Source organism: Schistocerca nitens, chromosome 7 (genome assembly GCF_023898315.1).
Source record: "Schistocerca nitens isolate TAMUIC-IGC-003100 chromosome 7, iqSchNite1.1, whole genome shotgun sequence".
Lineage (NCBI taxonomy): Eukaryota > Metazoa > Arthropoda > Insecta > Orthoptera > Acrididae > Schistocerca > Schistocerca nitens.
Genome location: NC_064620.1, coordinates 42,255,575 through 42,281,421, shown reverse-complemented (window position 1 = coordinate 42,281,421; position 25,847 = coordinate 42,255,575). Strand labels below are relative to the sequence as shown.

At 43.4% G+C, this 25,847-nt stretch overlaps 1 protein-coding gene across 1 annotated transcript in view; it reads right to left on the bottom strand.

The window, feature by feature from the left end:
* LOC126195464 (CD151 antigen-like) overlaps positions 1-25,847 on the bottom strand; it is a 176,790-nt gene that overhangs the window by 39,987 nt on the left and 110,956 nt on the right. The window contains exon 5 of the mRNA XM_049934090.1: positions 6,281-6,334. Coding sequence (XP_049790047.1) covers positions 6,281-6,334 — 54 coding nt within the window. The remainder of the gene's footprint in view (positions 1-6,280; positions 6,335-25,847) is intronic.

Sequence of the window (25,847 nt, the reverse complement as noted above, 5' to 3'; positions counted from 1 at the left end):
AGAACTAGTTAAACCTAACTAACCTAAGGACATCACACACACCCATGCCGAGGCAGGATTCGAACCTGCGACCGTAGCGGTCTCGCGGTTCGAGACTGCAGCGCCAGAACCGCGCGGCCACTTCGGCCGGCGGTCATCAGTCCCCTAGAACTTAGAACTGCTTAAAACTAACTAATCTAAGGACATCACACACATCCATGCCCGAGGCAGGATTCGAACCTGCGACCGTAGCGGTAGCGCGGTTCCAGACTAAAGCGCCAGAACCGCTCGGTCACATAGGCCGGCCAAGCCTAACCGCCTTGTGCTGATTTCAGGACATTCCTCCACAGTCTTGAGTAGGCTTTCCTCATCCTATCGATCGTGTTGTAGGTGTTGGCCGACCGCCTGTGGACGAGTGAAATTCTTTCGGTATGGTAATCTGTGCAATGGCTAGCGTCCCTGTACAAGTGACGTGCCTGCGATACATTGCCACTCTCTAAACCGTGCATGTGATTCATTGTCGCCTGGTCTTGGTTGGTGTACTTTCCCAGACTGCAAACCAAGGGCACAGGCAATTACAAACTACCCCATGCACACCTTCGATAATGGCTACGGATACGTGTTAACGTTCCTAGTCACTTCAGAGGAGAATGCACACCACAACTACTTACCACGGATATGCCTGCAGGTACGAATTTAGGTTGCGCTCACCGACTTCATATGTGCATTGTGAAGGATATTCAGGCTCATATCACACAGATTTATAATCTGATTACTTGTGTAACCCTTTTTAACTGGTATCGCATATTTTTATCTAGCGAAGAGCACTTGTCAGCATGCACTGCGTAACAGTAGCATGCTCGAGTAACTATGCATTTACGAACCCATGTTGACATAGCATTATTTTCTTCTTCTTGTGTGAGGGATCCACTGCTGAAGTTCTGCCGTCGAGTTTCGAAAAACCCTTTGTATTGATAAATTTCTGCACTCTCACACGGATTTCTTATAACAGTGTTAGAGATTCTGATAACTTCGCAAGCTTTTTTCTACCAATCACTCTTAGTACAGTCACTATTCGAGTTGTAAATTTCAACACGTTGTGTCACCTGTAAGACTTCCCCCAACATTAATATCGTATAATGATGGCATCAAACATTCATAGAACACAGGGCTATACCAGGTATGACAGGGGAAAGACTCTGCAATGAAATCAATATTCCAAACCTCAGACGCAATTACGTGCATATAAACTTTTCAGAAAATTAAACTGCCAATAACTGAAACAAGATACCCGCAGTCTAAGTACATATTCCTAATATGCATAGATAAAGGAAGCGACTGATACATCTTACAAGTTCATTCAACCCGCTTCATTTCTATGTAGTCTTCCGCGGCCGGTGTCATGATTATTAAAATTCTTCTGCCTGTTTTACCACGTCATACGAGGGCAGTTCAATAAGTAATGCAACACATTTTTTTTTCTGAAACAGGGGTTGTTTTATTCAGCATTGAAATACACCAGGTTATTCCCCAATCTTTTAGCTACACTACACTATTTTTCAACGTAATCTCCATTCAATGCTACGGCCTTACGCCACCTTGAAATGAGGGCCTGTATGCCTGCACGGTACCATTCCACTGGTCGATGTCGGAGCGAACGTCGTACTGCATCAATAACTTCTTCATCATCCGCGTAGTGCCCCCCACGGATTGCGTCCTTCATTGGGCCAAACATATGGAAATCCGACGGTGCGAGATCGGGGCTGTAGGGTGCATGAGGAAGAACAGTCCACTGAAGTTTTGTGAGCTCCTCTCGGGTGCGAAGACTTGTGTGAGGTCTTGCGTTGTCATGAAGAAGGAGAAGTTCGTTCAGATTTTTGTGCCTACGAACACGCTGAAGTCGTTTCTTCAATTTCTGAAGAGTAGCACAATACACTTCAGAGTTGATCGTTTGACCATGGGGAAGGACATCGAACAGAATAACCCCTTCAGCGTCCCAGAAGACTGTAACCATGACTTTACCAGCTGAGGGTATGGCTTTAAACTTTTTCTTGGTAGGGGAGTGGGTGTGGCGCCACTCCATTGATTGCCGTTTTGTTTCAGGTTCGAAGTGATGAACCCATGTTTCATCGCCTGTAACAATCTTTGACAAGAAATTGTCACCCTCAGCCACATGACGAGCAAGCAATTCCGCACAGATGGTTCTCCTTTGCTCTTTATGGTGTTCGGTTAGGCAACGAGGGACCCAGCGGGAACAAACCTTTGAATATCCCAACTGGTGAACAATTGTGACAGCACTACCAACAGAGATGTCAAGTTGAGCACTGAGTTGTTTGATGGTGATCCGTCGATCATCTCGAACGAGTGTGTTCGCACGCTCCGCCATTGCAGGAGTCACAGCTGTGCACGGCCGGCCCGCACGTGGGAGATCAGACAGTCTTGCTTGACCTTGCGGCGATGATGACACACGCTTTGCCCAACGACTCACCGTGCTTTTGTCCACTGCCAGATCACCGTAGACATTCTGCAAGCGCCTACGAATATCTGAGATGCCCTGGTTTTCCGCCAAAAGAAACTCGATCACTGCCCGTTGTTTGCAACGCACATCCGTTACAGACGCCATTTTAACAGATCCGTACAGCGCTGCCACCTGTCGGAAGTCAATGAAACTATACGAGACGAAGCGGGAATGTTTGAAAATATTCCACAAGAAATTTCCGGTTTTTTCAACCAAAATTGGCCGAGAAAAAAAATGTGTTGCATTACTTATTGAACTGCCCTCGTAGTATAAAATGCTGTAATCATAAACCTAAAACCAACGTTTCGACCGTATTGCAACGGCCTCGCTCTAGCCAAGACTGGTTTAGGTGGATGAAAGGAGGCTCTATTTACTGCAGATGATCGGTGTCAATATATCATATTTTTGAAACTTTATTGGCTCTAGAATATAACAGGCTAGTCATGAAGGAAGGAGGAAGGTAGGAAAGAAGCTACTCGTGGGTTAGCTGGCTTGTCAGTGACTGCGTACAGTTTGAAAATCAGCAGGCGGAGATGCACTGACAGTTCCCCTACGGCTGTCTGGTCCTTGCGGCGGCGCCAGTGTCCTGTGAGTCTGCTTCCCCACGACAGCTCGCGGCCCGCTGGACTGGGACAGCCGGCAGCCAGGACGTCGGAAGTTTGCAGCCTCCCTCTCTGCTGAAGTTGTCAGGCCGCTTAATAATTTCAATCGCCTCTCGAGGTATGACGTAGTGGCACTGATTGTCTGCAATAAATAGAGTCACCTTTTCGCCACCAAAACCAGTCTTGCCCCGAGGGAAGCCGTTGTGGTATGGTCGAAGCGTTGGTTTTAAGTTCGTAATTATAGCATTATGTACAACAGCGCTCTACAACATCCAGAAGAATTTTAGTAATCACAACATGTTTCATTATTTCATAAAACATAGCGACCTTTAAATTGTAATATCGGTGACTGGCACTTAGCGCCTCGAGTTACTCACCCCTACTCACATAAGACTGCTTAGGAAAACTGTGTGGCGGTTCAAGATTTATTATAACACTGTGAATATTTTGTTTAATAGTCTGCGAAGTTATATGTCGACTTACTCAGTTTTTCTCTGTTGTAAGAGGTGCCGCATCCTTTTTAGACTGAGCGAGGTGGCGCAGTGGTTAGCACGCCGGACTCACACTAGACAGGACGACTGTTCAAACCCGCACCCGGCCATCCTGATTCAGGTTTTCCGTGATTTCCCTAAATCGCTTGACCCAAATGCCGGGATGATTCTTTGAAAGGGGACGGCCGACTTCTTTCCCCATCTTTCCCTAATCCGATGGGACGGATGACCTCTCTGTTTGGCCCCCTCCCCCCAAATAAGCCAACCAACCAATCAGGTTTAGTGAAGTATCTTAAGTAATGGTGGTTCGTTATTAATGTTGAATACTGTGGGTCAGCTTTGTAAAGCGTTATGATAGGATTTGCGACAGCTAAGAGTTAAACGTAAGGTTTCCAACACTTGACCATTTTGTAATGACTATGTTCAGTTGATAGTATACTGAGCAGTGAAGATTCATCAATAAATATCGAATGACATCCATAATGCGAATTCATTTCAAACGATAACTTCTTGCACCACTGTATTTAGCATTCGAAGTCCTTGTTAATTCGTTACCTCAACCTCTGGACGACATCAACCGCAGCCAACGAACACTTATTTTCGTATGAGCTGGGCAAATACCATGTTTTCATCTGTAACATAACGAAGACATACGACACCGTAATCAGGCAGAAGACTCTTCCTAGGAGCCATATGACATAGGAAGTGAAGTCCGATGCTTCTTGATAGAGCGTAGCGGCACGATGCGGGAGACCCGCACCACCGTACTAGGCAGGGGCCTAATGGAGGTTTTTTTTCCGTTGCCTTCCTCCGACCGTAATGCGGATGAGTGATGATGAAGACGAAACACCACCCAGTCATCTCGGGGCAGGTGAAAATTCCTGACCCCGCCGGGAATCGAACCCAAGAGGCGAGAACGCTACCGCAAGACCACAAGCTGCGGACCGATATGACATTAGTTATTCGTGAAAGCTGGGGACACGCAGGTTTCCTTGCGCATCTCAATGGGACTGGAGTGACAGACTCTTCCACATGCAGCGAACATCAAGTGGACGATGGATATACAGGGTGTTACAGAAAGGTACGGCCAAACTTTCAGGAAACATTCCTCACACACAAAGAAAGAAAATATGTTATGTGGACATGTGTCCGGAAACGCTTACTTTCCATGTTACAGCTCATTTTATTACTTCTCTTCTGATCACATTAATCGTGGAATGAAAACACACAGCAACAGAACGTACCAGCGTGACTTCAAACACTTTGTTACAGGAAATGTTCAAAATGTCCTCCGTTAGAGAGGATACATGCATCCACCCTCCGTCGCATGGAATCCCTGATGCGCTGATGCAGTCCTGGAGAATGGCGTATTGTATCACAGCCGTCCACAATACGAGCACGAAGAGTCTCTACATTTGGTACCGTGGTTGCGTAGACAAGAGCTTTCAAATGCTCCCGTAAATGAAAGTCAAGAGGGTTGAGGTCAGGAGAGCGTGGAGGCCATGGAATTGGTCCGCCTCTACCAATCCATCGGTCACCGAATCTGTTGGTGAGAAGCGTACGAACACTTCGACTGAAATGTGCAGGAATGTTTCCAGAAAGTTTGGCCGTACCTTTTTGTAACACCCTGTATTTATTATTTCGTCCTGGGATGTTCTAAATATGCTCCACACTAAAATAAACTCTGCAAAAACTTCGCAAAAATATGCGTTTCGTAGTAAAAAAATATTAAAACACTAATGACTGAGAAAATCCTGAAAATGAACTGTTCAACAGCACTTTGCCTACAAGAAGCGGATATACTTTGCTGATACACCAGATACAGAGATTTGTAATTTCGTCTACCTATAAATGGCTGTATACTTAAATTCAACCGCCATTGCTAATCTTAATAAGTAATTGTAATGACTGTATTGTTTCCAGCAAAAAACCAAAGAAATAAATTTAAAAAGAACAGAGGATACCACGTGCAACTATTGCGCTCAAAAACTCTTGTTCCAAATTGCAGTGGCGAATGAATGTCCCTCTGAGTGAGAAGTACGTGTTGTGATAAGAGTAGAAGACGGCTTCTTCTCCAGTAATGTGACCAGTGAGGAAAGCTGGGTAGCTCCCTGTCCGCCAGACGATAAGCGAAAATCGTGGAACGACACCTCACATATTCTATTTCAAAGAATAAATTAAAAATGTTTTTACTAAGAAGTAACGCATCACCACGTTTTTTGTCAGAAAAACATTTCACCTCGAATTACTGCCTTGAGGACACACTGCCAACATTAGTGTATAACGCCAAATGAAGCAAAAACTCCTACAAAGTAATGTGGCTAGCGTCCGCCACTGCACATGGTCAGCACAGAGTCTCTTGCACTTCTTGGGATGTGAGGTTTTGGTGAATCTATCGTACAAAACTTGAGAAGAAATAAGGCAGAATGGATAGATAACATATGTATCACAACAAAAATGTAAGTCGGGCGAGTCTTACTAAAGCGGTCAATTGGTGGTCAGTCTGCTATCGCTGCTCAGTTCTAACCCGTCTGAAAACGCCAACACTCGCAAAAACGCACGCACTACGTTCCACGCCGTCTAGAAAGTAGACTACACGTTTTCTCGCGTTAAACACGCTTTCACGTTTGTTAACATCGACCGACTTCTGATACGCAAACGATTAGAAAAGTTATTTTAATTTTACTTACCGTTCCGCTGAACGCCCTGGAGACTACGCTGATAGGACTTCCGGAATTAGTCGTCTAAAACAAAAATAAATATAGAGCATTAGCGACAGTCTCCAATTATCAACGAGAACGCAGCAACACATTATGAACACAAATTGAAATCATATTTGTGGTCTCGTGAACTGGAATTTTTGCTGTTTTAGGTCGTCAGGGTTTCAACGTTACCGTTCCACAAAGTACAGCACTGCACAGGGAGTTCAGAACTTACCATTACAAGCTGCTAGGATCTACAACGGGGCAGGATAGAAAATTATCTCAGGATACACCTACAACGAGAGGTCTATCCTCTTCCCGTTGCAGGATAAGGCATATTAAACATAGCGTTCCACTCCTCTGTGTTTGCTTAATGTAAGAGCTATAGCAATCCGCTGTTGCAGTGATAATTACAACGTAGGCCTATAGACCGAATTAACCAAACTTAAGCTTAGCTTTGGAATGAGCAAAAAATTTTTTAAACATCAGATACTTTACACATCAATTCTCAGAGATTTTAAAATTCGTTAAAATTTCATTTGTCTTATTTTCACTATAGTCGAACAATCGGCTTGAAAGATTCAGCAACTGTTTGGACGATGAAGATAGTTCGTATTTATTATTCCACCTCAGTTGCACATTTTTAATTAGATTCTTTTTAGTTGGATAAAAGATCATCCTCAAGGTTTACTGGGCACTGTATTCGTATGTGACCTCAGCTTTCTCTCACACATTGAGAGTTCGTTGTAAATTAGAAAATTACAAACGCATTTAATCACAAAATAATCAAATGTATTTCTCAGTGTGAACGAAGGACTTATTGGTGCACACAAATAAAAACAGCTCTTTAATACACAGGTAATATGTGTCTATTGACTTTAATTTCTTTTCTCCCTCCTCCTTGAAGCTCCTAATAGTGCTTTTTCTCCTGTGACTTCCCTGTTGCGCCGGCCGAAGTGGCCGTGCGGTTAAAGGCGCTGCAGTCTGGAACCGCAAGACCGCTACGGTCGCAGGTTCGAATCCTGCCTCGGGCATGGATGTTTGTGATGTCCTTAGGTTAGTTAGGTTTAACTAGTTCTAAGTTCTAGGGGACTAATGACCTCAGCAGTTGAGTCCCATAGTGCTCAGAGCCATTTGAACCAACCACTTCCCTGTTGTCTGTCTCCGTCAAATGACCAACTGTAGTCACCTATCGTATTTATATTTTAGCATTGTTCCTCACTGATATACAGATTTTCAGAACAAAAGTCAGGCTTGTAACGTTTCATTTCCTGGTCTTGCCTGCCTGGTCGTCCTGTTCGCTATTGTGGGTGCCAGGTGCAGTTTCCCGTGACCAAGTGAAGGGGGCTCTGCTCATCCTCAGGATTCCTAAACGGGTGGTAGTGTGGGCACACTAGATTGATTTAGAGAGCGTGTCGTTTTCTCGTGACGGCAGTGGTTACCAGCATCTGGCGAAGGTAAACTGGAGTATCTGGCATCCTGGCAGGAAGCAGCGACTTCTAGAGAAGTTCTCGTAGAGGACGCAGGAATTGGCCCTGGAAGTGCTTACATTCTGATCTTGCGTCAGACTGGCTGAAAGGCCAGAATATTGAAACAGTTTTACGGAGCGGCTAGGAGCTCGCGAAATCGAGAAATCGGCCGACGGGTTGCGACCTCTGCGGTGTGAGTTGTGTTTTATCGTCATTCCGGGATTCGTGACCAAAGACATTGGTTTTCCAATACGGCAAACCTACAAGGAGTCAAAGTAGACATATCTCTCGCATGGGCATTGCGCTCTGCGAATGGTGTCAACATTAAGCTGGAATTGTCACGTGATCTCGAGTCGACGCCTAGGCCAATCCACATTGACCGTCACGTCACCTCAAAACATTCCGGAATGCGTTTCAAACAGCGGCATTCACACAGGTCGTCAACGGTTCGTCGCGTTACGTCACATCGAAGTTTCGCGGTATCGTCGTCTGCTAACATTGTGAGTTAAGCTATTTACGCCGCCCTCATTTGTGTTATAGCAGTTCATTTTGTGCTTTTGTTTCTTCGTATTTTATTATTATGCTTTGTTTCGTGCAAATCGCAAATTTTCTACGACGACTGGGATATTTTTTTACACCGTGTGTTCGTACACAAGCGAGGTCATACATTGGAAAGCGAATAATTATTTAGGTTTTACAATAACAGGACAGAGATGACGTCCACAATGCATATAAATAAGAAGATCAGTCGACGAAGCAACTCCCATTACATAACGTTTTAAACGAAAAGGTCAGCTTTAATGAAGAATAAAAATACAGTTGTTTGTAACGTATTAGCTACGTAAGAAAGAAAATGAGTGAGCTTCTATTTATTCGTTTATAGGTATTGTTTGACGTGGGTATGTGTCCGTTAGAAAATAGATGTCGATGTTTTGAAATGTCTTTTCTCTTCTCAGAACTTTACCAAACAAAACGCTAAGAGAGAACATAGGCGATGAAGTTGGCTTTGGTGATTAATAACCGTTGCCGTTGCTAGTTCCTGAATTCCAATTGTGTACTCTGACATTTTGTATCGCAGATGGCGACTCAAAACCCCACTGTCGTCGTGCTAAACGAACTGACGTGATGGACAGTGTAAATAAACGCTGACGTGGCGGTGCTGCGCCGTGATGCGCGTCCATTTTGCTCATCACAGCTAAGAGCGCAGTTTATTCCTGGTAACAAAAGCAAATTGTTATGGTGTCTATAAATCGCCTATATCAAATCCACAGCACCTACGAAGGAAATCTATCTCTTCTAGCGATATGACGTCATTCAAAATTTGTAGATAGTATTACGAACAAAACTACGCCATCCTGAGATCACGTGAGCACGGTGTCAATGAATGTTTACCACAGAAAATCAATATTGCGCATATGAATGCTGTATGGTTCCTGTTCGCGCTTCTAGAACTCCGCTTAAGTCGTTTTTTAGGTTTGATAGGCGGAACGGTTTCAGCACCGAAGAGAATTTGGTTTCCGTGAAAATGTAAGCATGCTGTTTTGGGTGTGACTTTTTCCTACTGGCTATAAACTGTGTCCTCTGAGTCTTTCGCTTCGGCATGTCTGCATAAAATTTCAGTGGTTTTCCTCCCGACCTCGATGGCGGATATGTTCATCGAAAGCTCGACAATTTTGTCAGAATTGACGCGGCTTTAAGACTGAGAAGATTTTATTCTGACTGTAAACTGTTTTCCGGATTCGTTTTTGTGGAGATTGTCGGCGGAAGTAGCAAGGGTGATCGCATCTCAGAATCTTCCTGGGAATAGTTGGAGAGCTGCAGGGTTTTATTTAACTGAGGATTAGGGGAAGGCTTAACCGTGTCTGGTTGGTCAAAAGGAGGCTGGCGACCCTTATTTAGACTGCAGGGGATTAATTGCAGTCCGCAGTAGACGTTTTCGAGGTAATCTGCTTAACGGTAGGTTACGTTAGGTGGTTTGTCTCGCGCGCAGCACGTTGTTTTCAACAGTGCGTCGCTTCTGGCAGTCGCTGCTACTCGAACTTTACGAGACGGCACGGAAGCTCGGAGGATGTACGAAAGCAACATTTCAACGTGCCTGTTCAGAAAGTGAGGCATGAACCTCATTAAACTGTCTACCTCGCTGAAATTTTCCCTCATGCTAGCAATGAAAGAAATGTAACATACATCATTTTTGCTGCCTAATAACTTAGTAACAAACTTCGTTAATAATACCAAAGTCGCCCTCTCACTCACAATGATTTTTGATTCAGATTTGCAATCAAACATAAACTTTCGAATATCAGGTCTTAACACATACAAAAATGCCTTCTTTCAATTACGTTTCTGATCTCTCAGAGATACTGGAGACATCTCTATCTTTCGATAACATTTTCATAAACTCTCTGTAAAGAAACCTTAAGTAAGACAGCGAATACTGCACAATATGTGTAAAACGAAGCAATGACCTATAAATGAATAGATACGTGTTTGGATAAGATTCCAAAGTGATGCAAAGACTGGTAACGTGCTTTAAGTATTAAGAAATATAAAAGTTCACCCTTTAGCAAAGGCAAGAACGTAGTATTCCAAGACTACTAAATGGAACAAATCCACGGTCCCGATGTGCTGGGTGTTCTGGGTGTTCGGTTTTCATTTGTCTGCCGTTACACAATGAATCTACAAAGAAGATTCGCACGATACATCCTAGAATATTGCGCAACCGTCTGGTTCTCACACATAATAGGACTAACAGGCAATACTGTACTTAGACAAAACAAGGGTACTGCGAATGGTCAATTTTTGTTTGAACCGCAGAAGAGCGCTCTGGAATGACGAAAAACCAGAATTGCCATACGTTTAAAGTCAGACGTCAATAGTACTGCAAATGCTTCAAGAAACAGCATTAAGCGATGACTCTAGGAATAACCTACAGCTCGCTACGTATCGTTTCCGTATGGACTGCGAAGATAATGTTAGACTACGCGTAATTACAGCGCGTACAAAAGCAATTAAGCCATCTTTCGTCCCACGCTTCACACTACAATGTAACGGAAGAGCACCTAATACAGTCTGCACTTATTAGGCCCTTTGGGTCGTATATGTCCTATAAGGACATTATATATTATGTTATGAGACTAAGACGCTGCTGTGTTTGAATATATTGCAGTAGGCCTATCTCGGCATGATTGCCATCTTCAAATTATATCAGGAGATCTTGCATCCATATGGCACTGAATGTCTCAATTGCTGTCACAGTACTGTATAAGTTTGCTCCTTTGATGTTGGTGGAACTATTTTAGGTGTTAAACTTTCACTGCGGCAGTTATTCTTGAAGATGTCGAATTGTGTTGCACGGTAACCAAAAGATATCGCTGATCCAACTGCCAATACTGCTGTCAAGCAACACCGTTATGAAATAACCTTCCTCAACTCGACACTTTCACAGATAACTGCTGCAGGAAAAGTTAAACACCAACATCAACGGAGCAAACTTACACAGTACTGTGACAGCAACTCGGACATCGATGTCATACGGATATCAAGACTACCTGATATGATCTGAAGATGGAAACACGCCAAAATAGGCCTTTTGTAATAAATAATATAATGAACACAGCAGCGTCTCGGTCTCATAGCATACTATTAACTTCGAACAATGGGAAGTTACCCCTACAGTGCTTTGCAGAGTATAGACGTAGATGTACATCACAAATTTCAGTGAATTTAAATAGCTGTGTCCAAAACAAGCGCATACAATAAGAGCCTGCATATTAAAACAGAAATACTATATGATCATTATAAATGCTAGAAAATCCGTTTTTAAAAATATCCTCGTGATGACTGGGTGTTGTGTGATGTCCTTAGGTTAGTTAGGTTTAAGTAGTTCGAAGTCTAGGGGACTGATGACCATAGATGTCAAGTCCCATAGTGCTCAGAGCCATTTGAACCATTTTTTTTTAAAATATCGGTTGTTAATTATAAGCAAATGGAGGTTGATACGGTTTTTTATCACCATTCTAGCTGAGTACCCGGTGTTGTGCAGGTAGGCATTCCAATCCGGTTAATCCACTTCCTCCTTCCCCCCTTCCCCCAAATTCCTCTCTTTCTGTCCATCTCTTCACCATTTTCTCTGTCCACCTACTTCTCCCTCCTCTTACCGTCTATATCACCCTCCTCCTTTCTCCGCCCACTCTCTCTGTACACTTCCTCTTCCCCTATCTGTTTCCACCTTCACTCCTTTCGTCCATCTCCTCCTTTCTCCTTCTCTCCCCACTTCATCACCCCCTCCCCAATAGGAGGCCGGTGGTTCCTACCCCAATAGAATTCCCTTCCAGATATTAACAAAATGGTTCAAATGGCTCTGAACACTATGGGACTTAACATCTGAGGTCGTCAGTCCCCTAGAACTTAGAACTACTTAAACCTAACTAACCTAAGGACATCACACACATCCATGTCCGACGCAGGATTCGAACCTGCGACCGTAGCGGTCGCGCGGTTCCAGACTGTAGCGCCTAGAACCGCTCGGCCACACCGGCCGGCCAAGATATTAAGTAATATGCCTACCAAGTTTCTTGAAATCGATCCCGTAGTTCAGGAGCAGCTTTTTGCCCTCGACTTTTCAACAGTTCTCACATGTGACATGTATTTAACATATTTCACACACATCTGTACACATATTTACTCTGTATCTGTAGCGAATTTCATCCTGAAGTTTCGTTTTCCTACATCTCAATCTTTTTGACGTCAAAGCTACTGAACAATATCTCGCACAAAGATATAATTTTGCAGGAACTTTCAGTAGTATGTTGGGATACTGTCTGCTAAGTTTTTTGCGAATAGTGTTCGTAGTGAAGATGTAATAAATTAAAATGCCACTCATGACGCGACATTTTTTCACCCATCTCAGTGTTTACGACGTCATATATACTGATCTATGGGTCTTACAATGATATAATTTTGTACGTACGTTCAGTGTCATATGTGGATACTGTGTGCAAAATGTGTTAGTAATGCATTTAGTAATATAGACGTAATAAATTTAAATGTCATGCATGATGAGGCAATTTTTCACGTATCTCGCTTTTTATGACATCATATCTTGTTCGCTGTGATGGGTAGGTGGTTCTTGCCTCCAGAGCATTGTTGCTAACAGTAAGGGATATGAGAACCAAGTTCTATAGGAATCGGTCCTGTGGTTTAGGAGGGGATTTGCTAGATACCGCCGGCCGGAGTGGCCGAGCGGTTCTAGGCGCTTCAGTCTGGAACCGCGCGACCGCTACGGTCGCAGGTTCGAATCCTGCCTCGGGCATGGATGTGTGTGATGTCCTTAGATTAGTTAGGTTTACGTAGTTCTAATTTCTAAGGGGCTGATGACCACAGATGTTAAGTCCCATAGTGCTCAGAGCCATTTTTTTGTAACATATCAACATACACACATAATACTTTTCGATTATGATTCAGCAGATTAATAAAGCACAAGAAAAAGCGTCTAGATATCCATCGTTGCTCGGTGTTGGTAGCAGTAGAATAATAGCAGCAGTTGTCCCTAACACATTATTTAGCAACAGCAACGAAGTATCATTTTCATACACCACTTTAGTTTTTTTAAATTTCGCTTAGTAGCTGTTACACTTACAACAGAAAACTAAACTGACTACCTCTTTCCAAGGTAACGTAAAAGCCTTGTACGACATGTTAGGTGGTGCAGAAATTCGTAGCGTTTTTGTTGAGTGTGTTGGTATTCCGGCTGCTATTGGTTTATTTATCGATTGTCATTTTTATTTGTAGTTCACAGTTGCTATTTGGATTTATGTGTTGTCGCCTTTGTCAGTTGGAGATAGCGAGTAGAACTGTGGACGCCACATAATAGAGTGACAAGTGGAGAAATCGGAATATTTTCGAAACATTCTTCTCCTAGAGGGGTAACAGCAGCAGAAGCAGTCAGGAAGACCTGTGCCGTGTATGGGGATGAAGATATTGGACAGAGCACGGCAAGAAAAGGGTTTTCTCCTTTTGACATTAGTGACACTCCACATTCAGGAAGACCTTCGAGATTTCATGAAGATCTTTTAAAAGCATTAATCCACAACGATCCGCATAAGTGTAGTCGAGAACTGACAAATGTGATGAATTGTGATCGTTCCGCCATCGCGCAACATTTGCATGCAATGGGGAAGGTTGAAAAATCTGGTGTACGTGTATTGCATGCTCTGAGCCAAAATCATAAAAATCAGGGTGGGCTATATGTGTATCTCTGTTTGCTCTGTATCAATTTGCTCGTGAACATCAAAGACTTCTGTTCTGTATCGTTATTGGTGACGAGAAATGAAAAAAATGCAAACGAAAAAAAAACCAAAAGAAACAAATGATTGATCCCAAACAAAGCAGCAAGTCCCCGTAGAAATACCTGCGCGCATTCATAAAATACAGGTGATTCAAAAAGAATACCACAACTTTAGGAATTTAAAACTCTGCAACGACAAAAGGCAGAGCTAAGCACTATCTGTCGGCGAATTAAGGGAGCTATAAAGTTTCATTTAGTTGTACATTTGTTCGCTTGAGGCGCTGTTGACTAGGCGTCAGCGTCAGTTGATGCTAAGATGGCGACCGCTCAACAGAAAGCTTTTTGTGTTATTGAGTACGGCAGAAGTGAATCGACGACAGTTGTTCAGCGTGCATTTCGAACGAAGTACGGTGTTAAACCTCCTGATAGGTGGTGTATTAAACGTTGGTATAAAGAGTTTACAGAGAATGGGTGTTTGTGCAAAGGGAAAAGTTCTGGACGGCCGAGAACGAGTGATGAAAATGTAGCACGCATCCAGCAAGCAGTAACTGGACTACAGTATCTGGAGATGTTAGAGAATTGGCTGTTCCCTCAGCTCGAACAAGAAGCACAACATTTCATATTTCAGCAGGATGGAGCGCCACCACATTGGCACTTATCTGTCCGTAACTACCTGAACGTCAACTACCCGAGGCGATGGATCGGCCGCCAGGCAGCCCGTGACAGAGCACTTCATCACTGGCCTCCAAGAAGCCCTGATCTTACCCCCTGCGACTTTTTCTTATGGGGGTATGTTAAGGATATGGTGTTTCGGCCACCTCTCCCAGCCACCATTGATGATTTGAAACGAGAAATAACAGCAGCTATCCAAACTGTTACGCCTGATATGCTACAGAGAGTGTGGAACGAGTTGGAGTATCGGGTTGATATTGCTCGAGTGTCTGGAGGGGGCCATATTGAACATCTCTGAACTTGTTTTTGAGTGAAAAAAAACCTTTTTAAATACTCTTTGTAATGATGTATAACAGAAGGTTATATTATGTTTCTTTCATTAAATACACATTTTTAAAGTTGTGGTATCCTTTTTTAATCACCCTGTATAATTTTTACACATCTGGTGGAACGGCGACGGTGTGGTGTGGTGTGCTACGAATTTCTTCCCCGAGTTGTAACCATCACTGCTGACATTTGTTGCCAGTAACTGAGACGTCTTGCAGACGCAATTCACGATTAATGACCAGGAAGACTGCGAGAAGTAAAGACACTTCACAGTAAGGCCCACTCACATTTTCCTAGACCGACAAAAAACGCTATAAGGAGTTAGGGTGGGCTGTCATTCTGTGCTTACATTTTCACCTGATCTTACGCCCTCAGATTTTCACATTTCCCGCTCTCTATCGAAAAAATTTCAGAGAACTTGATTTCCTGATGAAAACACGCTCCTACATTGCTCGACGAGTTCTTCGCCTCAGAACCACGTGATTTCTACTGTCACGGAATAGAAAAGTTGCCGCAGCGTTGCCAGACTGTTGAAAATAATGAACAAGAATGTATTACTGATGATGAAATTCTGTGTTATGTGTATCTTGACGTTTATTAAACTTACGGAAAAACGCTTCGAACTTATGCATGAACCCAATATAAATGTAATATTATAAATACCTTGAAACACGTGACATTTTGTCGATGGAGTTTACACAACTGACTGGTTATCTTCCTTCAGCTCATTACATTATGAATTACAAAAGCATTTCACAATGAAGTTACCGCGTCGGCCAGCCAGTGTTAATCATCAGACTAAATGCACCTGCTGCGCATAGGGGCATAATGTGCCCTTTGCTTTATTAACATTCATAAATATTACGTCAAAGTGCTTTTAGCCTGATGATTACCGCTGGCTGGTTGAAAACGATTGCCGGCCGCTGGTGGCCGAGTGGTTCTGGCGCTACAGTCTGGAACCGCGCGACCGCTACGGTCGCAGGTTCGAATCCTGCCTCAGGCATGGATGTGTGTGTTGTCCTTAGGTTAGTTAGGTTTAAGTAGTTCTAAGTTCTAGGGGACTTATGACCTCAGCAGTTGAGTCCCATAGTACTCAGAGCCATTTGAACCATTTTTTTGAAAACGATTACTGCATTGAGAAATAATTTTGTAATTGCTGTAGTTATAAAATAAAGATGTGAGATGTCAATCTTTATTTGTTCCTAAGTGTTCCAAAAAATTTGATTTCCGTCTCTCGTAAACTATGTAACCATTTTCTATAGAAATTTTCTCAAATGCTACGCACATAACAGTTTCAGTAAAAATAGTAGTTCAACCTAAATTACTGCAGTGCCACCAACTCACAGGATCTACGTGTTGTCGGTTTCATTGCTATATTTGACTGTATACACCTTTCCTTGAAAATTATTAATAGGAGAAGGACGAAACGTAAGATTCAGTCCGAAAAATATCTAGCGCCTAATAAACAATCACGTTTAATTTTATGGCTTTAGAAACATTTCATAAAATTTATAAACTTCAACTTCAATTTTTCCGCCTCTACAGAAGCAAAAATTACAAAACTTGTTCACTGGTTGATAACTGGGAGCAACAAGAAGATACTCTGAAAAATACATTTAGTCTCAATGAGTAGGTTTTAGAAAAAAGATACCTTACGGAAGCAAAACTGAAGGTTGCAGAAATAAACTGTTAAAATTGAATACACAAAATTTACGTTACCTTTAAGCGAAAATTCTATATCCTAGTCCTTTGTTGGTGACTGTTTCTTGTCCCTTCTCCTCCTTTTTCTTCTTATTCTGCTCTCATTTCTTTCGGAGAACCTCCATACACATATGTTCAGAAAATTGTATTCGCATGATATGAAGATTTTGGTAGAGATGCAGTGTACCAAAAAAGACCTTACTTTCACATCCATTTCTCCCGTAACTAATTTGGACGATACATAACAATCGTCGAAAGAAGAAATTTCGTCAAAAACACCAGTATGTCGAGAACGTTTGGAAAGTACACTCCTGGAAATGGAAAAAAGAACACATTGACACCGGTGTGTCAGACCCACCATACTTGCTCCGGACACTGCAAGAGGGCTGTACAAGCAATTATCACACGCACGGCACAGCGGACACACCAGGAACCGCGGTGTTGGCTGTCGAATGGCGCTAGCTGCGCAGCATTTGTGCACCGCCGCCGTCAGTGTCAGCCAGTTTGCCGTGGCATACGGAGCTCCATCGCAGTCTTTAACACTGGTAGCATGCCGCGACAGCGTGGACGTGAACCGTATGTGCAGTTGACGGACTTTGAGCGAGGGCGTATAGTGGGCATGCGGGAGGCCGGGTGGACGTACCGCCGAATTGCTCAACACGTGGGGCGTGAGGTCTCCACAGTACATCGATGTTGTCGCCAGTGGTCGGCGGAAGGTGCACGTGCCCGTCGACCTGGGGCCGGACCGCAGTGACGCACGGATGCACGCCAAGACCGTAGGATCCTACGCAGTGCCGTAGGGGACCGCACCGCCACTTCCCAGCAAATTAGGGACACTGTTGCTCCTGGGGTATCGGCGAGGACCATTCGCAACCGTCTCCATGAAGCTGGGCTACGGTCCCGCACACCGTTAGGCCGTCTTCCGCTCACGCCCCAACATCGTGCAGCCCGCCTCCAGTGGTGTCGCGACAGGCGTGAATGGAGGGACGAATGGAGACGTGTCGTCTTCAGCGATGAGAGTCGCTTCTGCCTTGGTGCCAATGATGGTCGTATGCGTGTTTGGCGCCGTGCAGGTGAGCGCCACAATCAGGACTGCATACGACCGAGGCACACAGGGCCAACACCCGGCATCATGGTGTGGGGAGCGATCTCCTACACTGGCCGTACACCACTGGTGATCGTCGAGAGGACACTGAATAGTGCACGGTACATCCAAACCGTCAGCGAACCTATCGTTCTACCATTCCTAGACCGGCAAGGGAACTTGCTGTTCCAACAGGACAATGCACGTCCGCATGTATCCCGTGCCACCCAACGTGCTCTAGAAGGTGTAAGTCAACTACCCTGGCCAGCAAGATCTCCGGATCTGTCCCCCATTGAGCATGTTTGGGACTGGATGAAACGTCGTCTCACGCGGTCTGCACGTCCAGCACGAATGCTGGTCCAACTGAGGCGCCAGGTGGAAATGGCATGGCAAGCCGTTCCACAGGACTACAACCAGCATCTCTACGATCGTCTCCATGGGAGAATAGCAGCCTGCATTGCTGCGAAAGGTGGATATACACTGTACTAGTGCCGACATTGTGCATGCTCTGTTGCCTGTGTCTATGTGCCTGTGGTTCTGTCAGTGTGATCATGTGATGTATCTGACCCCAGGAATGTGTCAATAAAGTTTCCCCTTCCTGGGACAATGAATTCACGGTGTTCTTATTTCAATTTCCAGGAGTGTAGTTTGATTTTAGGACTCCTTTCTCAGTACAACTGTCCTGAGTGATTCATCTGTCCTCTGAACTGTACATAATTCAGTATGGGGATATACGAGATGTGACATTTAATCTCTAAACTGAGGATTATTCATTTTGTGAATCCGAAGAAGAATGTAGATAGTCTCTTCGTACCACCGTTACTTGCACGCAAAGGCGTTCGCAAATGGTGCGGGGTGTGGGGGCAGCAAGAGGAGACATTTTCACCCTATGATAGAATTCTCACACATGTCGAGCAATAATTATCAGGCTGCATGTGGTTTTTAGGCGGTTTTCCACATCCCGCTAGGTGAATACCGGGCGGGTCCCCACGTTCCGCCTCAGTTACACAGCTTGCAGACATCTGAACACATTCAGACTATCTCATGGATTCCACTAGACACGGACAGATGGGGTACACTAATTCCGTCCTGGGGGGGGGGGGGGGGGGGTTACAGTGGTGTGGCGGCAGGAAGGGCATCCGGCCACCACTTGAAATTAACATGCCGAATCCGATTAACCATGGCCGACACTGCGTAACTGCGGGACAAGGCGCAAGCGATAGATAGAATAGATTATCAGTGATTCTTCTGAACTGCAGGTTTAATACTGCTCAGACCGATGAGAAATACTGTTACTTTAGCAATGTTTGTATTTTACTTCCTCGTACAGCCCTTATCGACCTGCAGTCTCATGGCACGCGAATTCCGACGCCAATTCCCAGATCAACATAAACATTGCAGTAGTAGGCCTATATGTACTCGTCGTCCGTCCCCCAGTTCCCCTAATGACGCTCCCTCCCTTTTCCCCTCTTTGCTGTACAACGGAATCACAAAAATAGTTTACAGTTTTCTGTGGACGAAGAAGACCCACAATGGCTTGCTGAATATACATTTATTTTCTCTCGACGGAGCTACTGTAGTGCTCTCTTAAGAACACAGCCATGCTACCCTGTACGTGTGTTCACCTATACATAATCATGGGAGCCAAATGAAATGAAATGAAATGTCGTGTGACGAAGGCCTCCCGTCGGGAAGACCGTTCGCCTGGTGCAAGTCTTTTGATTTGACGCCACTTCGGCGACTTGCGCGTCGATGGGGATGAAATGATGATGATTAGGACAACACAACACCCAGTCCCTGAGCGGAGAAAATCTCCGACCCAGCCGGGAATCGAACCCGGGCCCTTTGGATTGACAGTCTGTCGCGATGACCACTCAGCTACCGGGGGCGGACTGGGAGCCCAATATATCAGTCAAAGAAAGAAAGGTATTACCATAATACAGAAGAGAGGAACAAAGCGTAAAATTTCAAGATCGAAAAGATGTCCTCCCCAGGGATTGAAATTTTCTCAAACTCTATGGGGAGCAACACAGCGGCAAATGCAATCACAGAGCTACAAATTCTGCAGTCCATTTAACTTGGCAACTATGTGGAAAACTGAAGAAACGAGGACGCTTTGGTTCAGTCTTAGGCTGTTAACTCTAGATTAATAAACCTGTGTGAAACTTACTATGGCAGAAGGGTATAAAATACGACATTTTGTATTGAGCTTGATATGTAAAATACCTTCGGAAATCTAATAATGGTAATTAACTAACGCATAAGCTATAAATTATGACTTCCTTTTGTAGACTAGCAAATTTTACGATGGTTTAGCAGCAATGTACCATTTCCTCCCACCTCCCCCCCTGTGTTCTAGAATTAAAGTCGGTTCAACCAGCGAATTTGAAGATAGTTTTGGGAGATTATCCATCAGCCAACCCAAAAAAAGGTAGCTTTCAAAAACTTCTTATTAAACTTTAGTTATGCTAGTCAACATTAAAAATAGGGAGCATGGAAGTAGCGCAATAAGTCCAGTAACATTATCTGATGTGAAGTTTCGTAAGAAAGTAACGTTTTATAGAAGTTTTAAAGCTTACTTTCCGTTTCTCCACTTCATGGAACATTAAAGTGGCATTTTTGTTGATATTGGATAAGATTTACTCAGTCGTTCTTTCTAATTTTTTTTTACGTTTTTAATTTTAACGTCAGCCTAACATTATTGAAACAGAAACCCACAAACCCGGCGTTGTCCGGGTTTTCGTTTTGTCAGTTTTCTACTAGATAAAAAACAAAAAATGAACTGTGTTTGTTGCGAAGTTTCCAAAATATTTACCGAGCGAGGTGGCGCAGTGGTTAGCACACTGGACTCGCATTCGGGAGGACTACGGTTCAATCCCGTCTCCGGCCATCCTGATTTAGGTTTTCCGTGATTTCCCTAAATCATTTCAGGCAAATGCCGGGACGGTTCCTTTGAAAGGGCACGGCCGATTTCCTTCCCAATCCTTCCCTAACCCGAGCTTGCGCTCCGTCTCTAATGACCTCGTTGTCGACGGGACGTTAAACACTAACCACCACCACCACCAAAATATTTCAGTTTCATGTATTCGTGAAAACACAGTTGAAATTATGAAACAGTAATACAAAGAAACATGTAATATAAAGAAATATGCGTCTTGTACAGACGTGTAAGTACAGTATCCAAATTAAGAAACATGATCAAGTGGTTCAAATGGCTCTAAGCACTATGGACTTAACATGTGAGGTCATCAGTTCCCTAGACTTAGAGCTAACTAACCTAAGGACATCACACACAACCGTGCCCGAGGCACGATTCGAACCTGCTACCGCAGCAGCAGCGCGGTTCTCGATTGAAGTGCCTAGAACCGCTCGGTCACAGAGGCCGGCAAGAAACACGATCTCGGAGGCTTCTATACGCTGGGCGCAGCTGTATCTTGTGTCTATAACGATATTAGTTAAACGTCCCTATAGCAACATCTCTTCATAGCTCTATAGACGACTATCCTTTTCGCCTACAGCCGTTTGGGTTTCGCAGTTGAAAGTTATCAAAAGCGCTGCCATCTGTTAGGGATTTCCTAAAGTTGACCCGACTGTAGGAATATCTTGGTAGTAAAGCTTGATGCATCATGGACATTTTTTTACGTGACTCAGTGCTTTTGAACTCGTATCATCTGAACTATGTCTCGTACAATGACACATTCATCTAGGTACATTTATCTAGGTACATTCATCTAGGTACATTCATCTAGGTACATTCATCTAGGTACATTTATCTAGGTACATTCATCGGAACTGGCGGCCGAAGACTTGTGGCATAAGTCGAATCCAATGGCGTGGTCAAAGAGGGCGGAGGAGCTGACAAGAGGTTCAGATAACTCTCTTGCCCTCCGAGTGGGAAACTGCCCCAAAAGGTGAAAGAATCAGCAAAGATCAACGCCATGATGATACAGAAGGCCATTGCAACCACTGCATTAAAGACACATAAAGTGTATCCACAGGACATGTGGCCTGTAACTGAAAAAGTGTCATGATGATCTCTCCATTGGCAAAAGATTCCGGAGTAGTCCCCCATTCGGATCTCCGGTGGGAGACTGCCAAGGGGGAGGTGACCATGAGAAAAAGATTGAATAATCAAAGAAAGGATAACGTTCCATGTGTCGGGACGTTGAATGTCAGAAAACTGAATGTGTTAGAGAAGCTAGAAATTCTGAAAAGGGAAATTCAGAGGCTCAATCTAGGTGTACTAGTGGTCAGTGAAGTGAAATGGAAAGAAGACAAGTATTTCTGGTCGGATGAGTATAGGGTGATATCAACAGCAGCGGAAAGTGGTGTAACGTGAGTAGGATTCTTTATGAATAGAAGGTAGGGCAGGGAGTATGTTACTGTGAACAGTTCAATGCTATGGTTGTTCTTATCAGAATCGTCAGCAAACCAACACCGACAACGACAGTTCAGGTATACAAGCCGACGTCGAAAGCTGAAGATGAAGAGACAGAGAAAGTACATGAGGGTATTGAAAGGGTAATAAAGTACGTAAAGGGAGATGAAAATCTAATAGTCATGGGGGAATGGAATTCAATTGGGGGGGGGGGGGGGGGGAAGGAGTAGAAGAAAAAGTTACAGGAGAGAATGGGCTTGGGGCAAGGAATGAGAGAGGAGAAAGACTAATTGAGTTCTCTAATAAATTTCAGCTAGTAGTAGTGAATACTCTGTTCAAGAATCACAAGAGGATGGGGTATACTTGGAAAAGGCCGGATGATACAGGAAGATTTCAGTTAGATTACATCATGGTCAGACAGAGATTCCGAAACCACATTCTGGAACAGATATAGACTCAGATCACAATGTACTAGTGATGAAGAGTAGGTTGAAGATTGAGAGATTAGTCAGGAAGAACCGATATGCAAAGAAGTGGGGTACGGAAGTACTAAGGAATGACGAGGAACACTTGAAAATCTCTAAGGCTGTAGATACATCAATAAAGATTAGTCCAGCAGGCAATGCAGTTGAGGGGGAATGGACATCTCTAAAAAGGGCAATCACAGGAGTTGGAAAGAAAAACATAGGTACAAAGGAGGTAACTGCAAAGAAGCTATGGATAACAGAAGAAATATTTCAGTTGATCGATGAAAGGCGGAAGTAAAAAATGTACCGGAAAATTCAGGAATACTGAAATACAAGTCGCTGAGGAATGAAATAAACAGGAGTTGCAGGGAAACTATGACAAAATGGCCGCATGAAAAATTTGAAGAAATCTAAGAAGAAATGATTGTCAGAAGGATTGACTCAGCATACAGAAAAGTCAAATCAACCTTCGGTGAAATTAAAAGCAAGGGTGGTAACAGGAAGAGTGCGACGGTAATATCATAGTTAAATGCAGAGGAGAGAACAAATAGGTGGAAAGAGTGCACTGAAGGCCTCTATGAGGGAGAAGATTTGTCTAATGTGAGAGATGAAGAAACAGGTGTCGATTTAGAAGATACGGCGGATCCAGTATTAGAATCAAAATTTAAGAGAGCTTTGGGGCACTTAGCATCAAATAAGGTAGAAGGAATAAATAACATTCCATCAGATTTTCTAAAATAACTGGGGCAAGTGGCAACTAAACGATTATTCACGTTGGCATGTAGAACGTATGAGTCTGGCAATATGCCGCCTGACTTTCGAAAAAATGTTATCCACACTATTCCGAAGATTGCAAGAGCTGACAAGTGCGAGAACTGTCGCAGAATCAGCTTAACTCCTCCTGCATCCAAGTTGCTGACAAGGATAATACACAGAAGAATGGAAAAGAAAATTGACGATGTGTTACTTGACGATCTGTTTGGCTTTATGAAAGGTAAAGGCACCAGAGAGGCAATTCTGACGTTGCGTTTGATACTGGAAGCAAGTTCATAGGACTCGTGGACCTACAAAAAGCGTGTCGACAGTGTAAAACGTGGAAGATGTTCGAAATTCTGAGAAAAATAGAAGTAAGCTATAGGGAGAGCAGGGTAATATACAATATGTGCAAGAACCAAGAGGGAATAGTAAGAGTGGGCGACCAAGAACGAAATGATCGGATTTAAAAGCGTGTAGGACAGGGATGTAGTCTTCCGGCCCTACTGTTCAATCTGTACATCGAAGAAGCAATGATGGAAATACAACAAAGGTTCAGGAGTGGAATTAAAATTAAAGGAGGAAGTATCATTGATAGGATTTGCTGATGACATTGCTATCCTAAGTGAAAGTGCAGAAGAATTATATGATCTGCTGAATGGAATGGACAGTCTAATGAGTACAGAATATGGATTGAGAGTAAATCGATGAAAGACCAAAGTAATGAGATGCAGCAGAAATGAGAACAGCAAGAAACGTAACATCAGGATTGATGATCATGAAGTAGATGGCGTTAAGGAATTCTCCTACCTAGGAAGCAAAATAACCAACGACGGACGGAGCAAGGAGGACGTCAGAAGCAGACTAGCACTGGTAAAAAGGGCATTCCTGGCCAAGAGTCTACTAGTATGTAACATAAGCCATAATTTGAGGAAGAAATCTCTGAGAATACACGTCTGGAGCACTGTATGGTAATGAAACATGAACTGTGGGACAACCGGAACAGAAGAGAATCGAAGCATTTAAGATGTGGTGCTACAGACGAATATTGAAAATTAAGTGGACCGATAAGGTAAGGAATGAAAAGGTTCTGCACAGAATCCGAGAGGAAAGGAATATGTGGAAAACACTGAAAGGAGAAGGGACAGAATGAAAGGACACCTGTTAAGACATCAAGGAATGACTTCCATGGAGTACCTTGTAGAGGGTGCTGTAGGGGGCAATAACTGTATAGGAAGACAGAGATTGGAATACATTGAGCAGATAATTGAGAACGTAGGTTGCAAGTGCTGCTCTGAGATGAAGACGTTGGCACAGGAGAGAAATTTGTGGCGGGCAGCATCAAACCAGTTACAAGACTGATGACTCAAAAAAAAAAAAAATGTGGATACTGTCTGCAAAATATGTTGCGACTAGAATTAGTAGAAAAGAAGTAACAAATTTAAACGTCATGCACAATGTGGCAGTTTTTCACGCATCTCGGTGTTTATGACGTTACATCTCTTGAACTGTGTGTCGTACCGTAATACACTTTTGAAGCTGCATTTGGCGGTATATGTGGCTCGCTACGAAATTTATTGCGAATACAGTTAGTAGCACAGATGTAATACGCGGCAGTATTTCACGCATCTCATATTTATGACGCTAAACTTATGACGCTATAACTCCTGAACTATGATACGTGAGTTGTTCTTAACCTCATAGCGATTGTTCCTTGTCAGTAAGGGATATGTCTACCAAGTTTAGTGAAACCGGTACAGTAATTAAGGAGGAGGTGTGGAACATACACATAGACATACACACACACATACACCCTCAAACACGCGGGTGCGCGCGCGCGCATAAACACACACACACACACACACACACACACACACACACACACACACACACACATTTTATAATATGTGTAGATAATAATTTTTTTTGTGGATGTTTGCTGCCTGTATTTCATATCACTTTGGTTCGCTGCACGGTAATCATGTGATATAATTTCAGATTTTTAAGAAGAAAAGTACCATCCATATTCAATTAATAATCTTAAAAGGTAGCACACATTACTGAAATATGCATACCATTTCGATATCCAAGTAATCTTCCTTAAGAGTCGTAAGTGGATAATTATCAGTCGTTTGAGATACAACTAGTTTTGTATACTTCATGTCCAAATTAGTGCTCAGTGCACGACACGTTTAAAAACAAAACTCACAGAATCAGTTATATGAAAATGGTGATTTTAGAATTTTTCCCCCTCCTGGATAAATTTCTGTGGACGTCATGCGTTCACGTCAAAATTCAGTACGACGAAACTGAAAAAATTATGGTTCAAAATGATTCAAATGGCTCTGAGCACTATGGGACTTAAATCTGAGGTCATCAGTCCCCTAGAGCTTACAAGAGAACCTCCCCATCGCACCC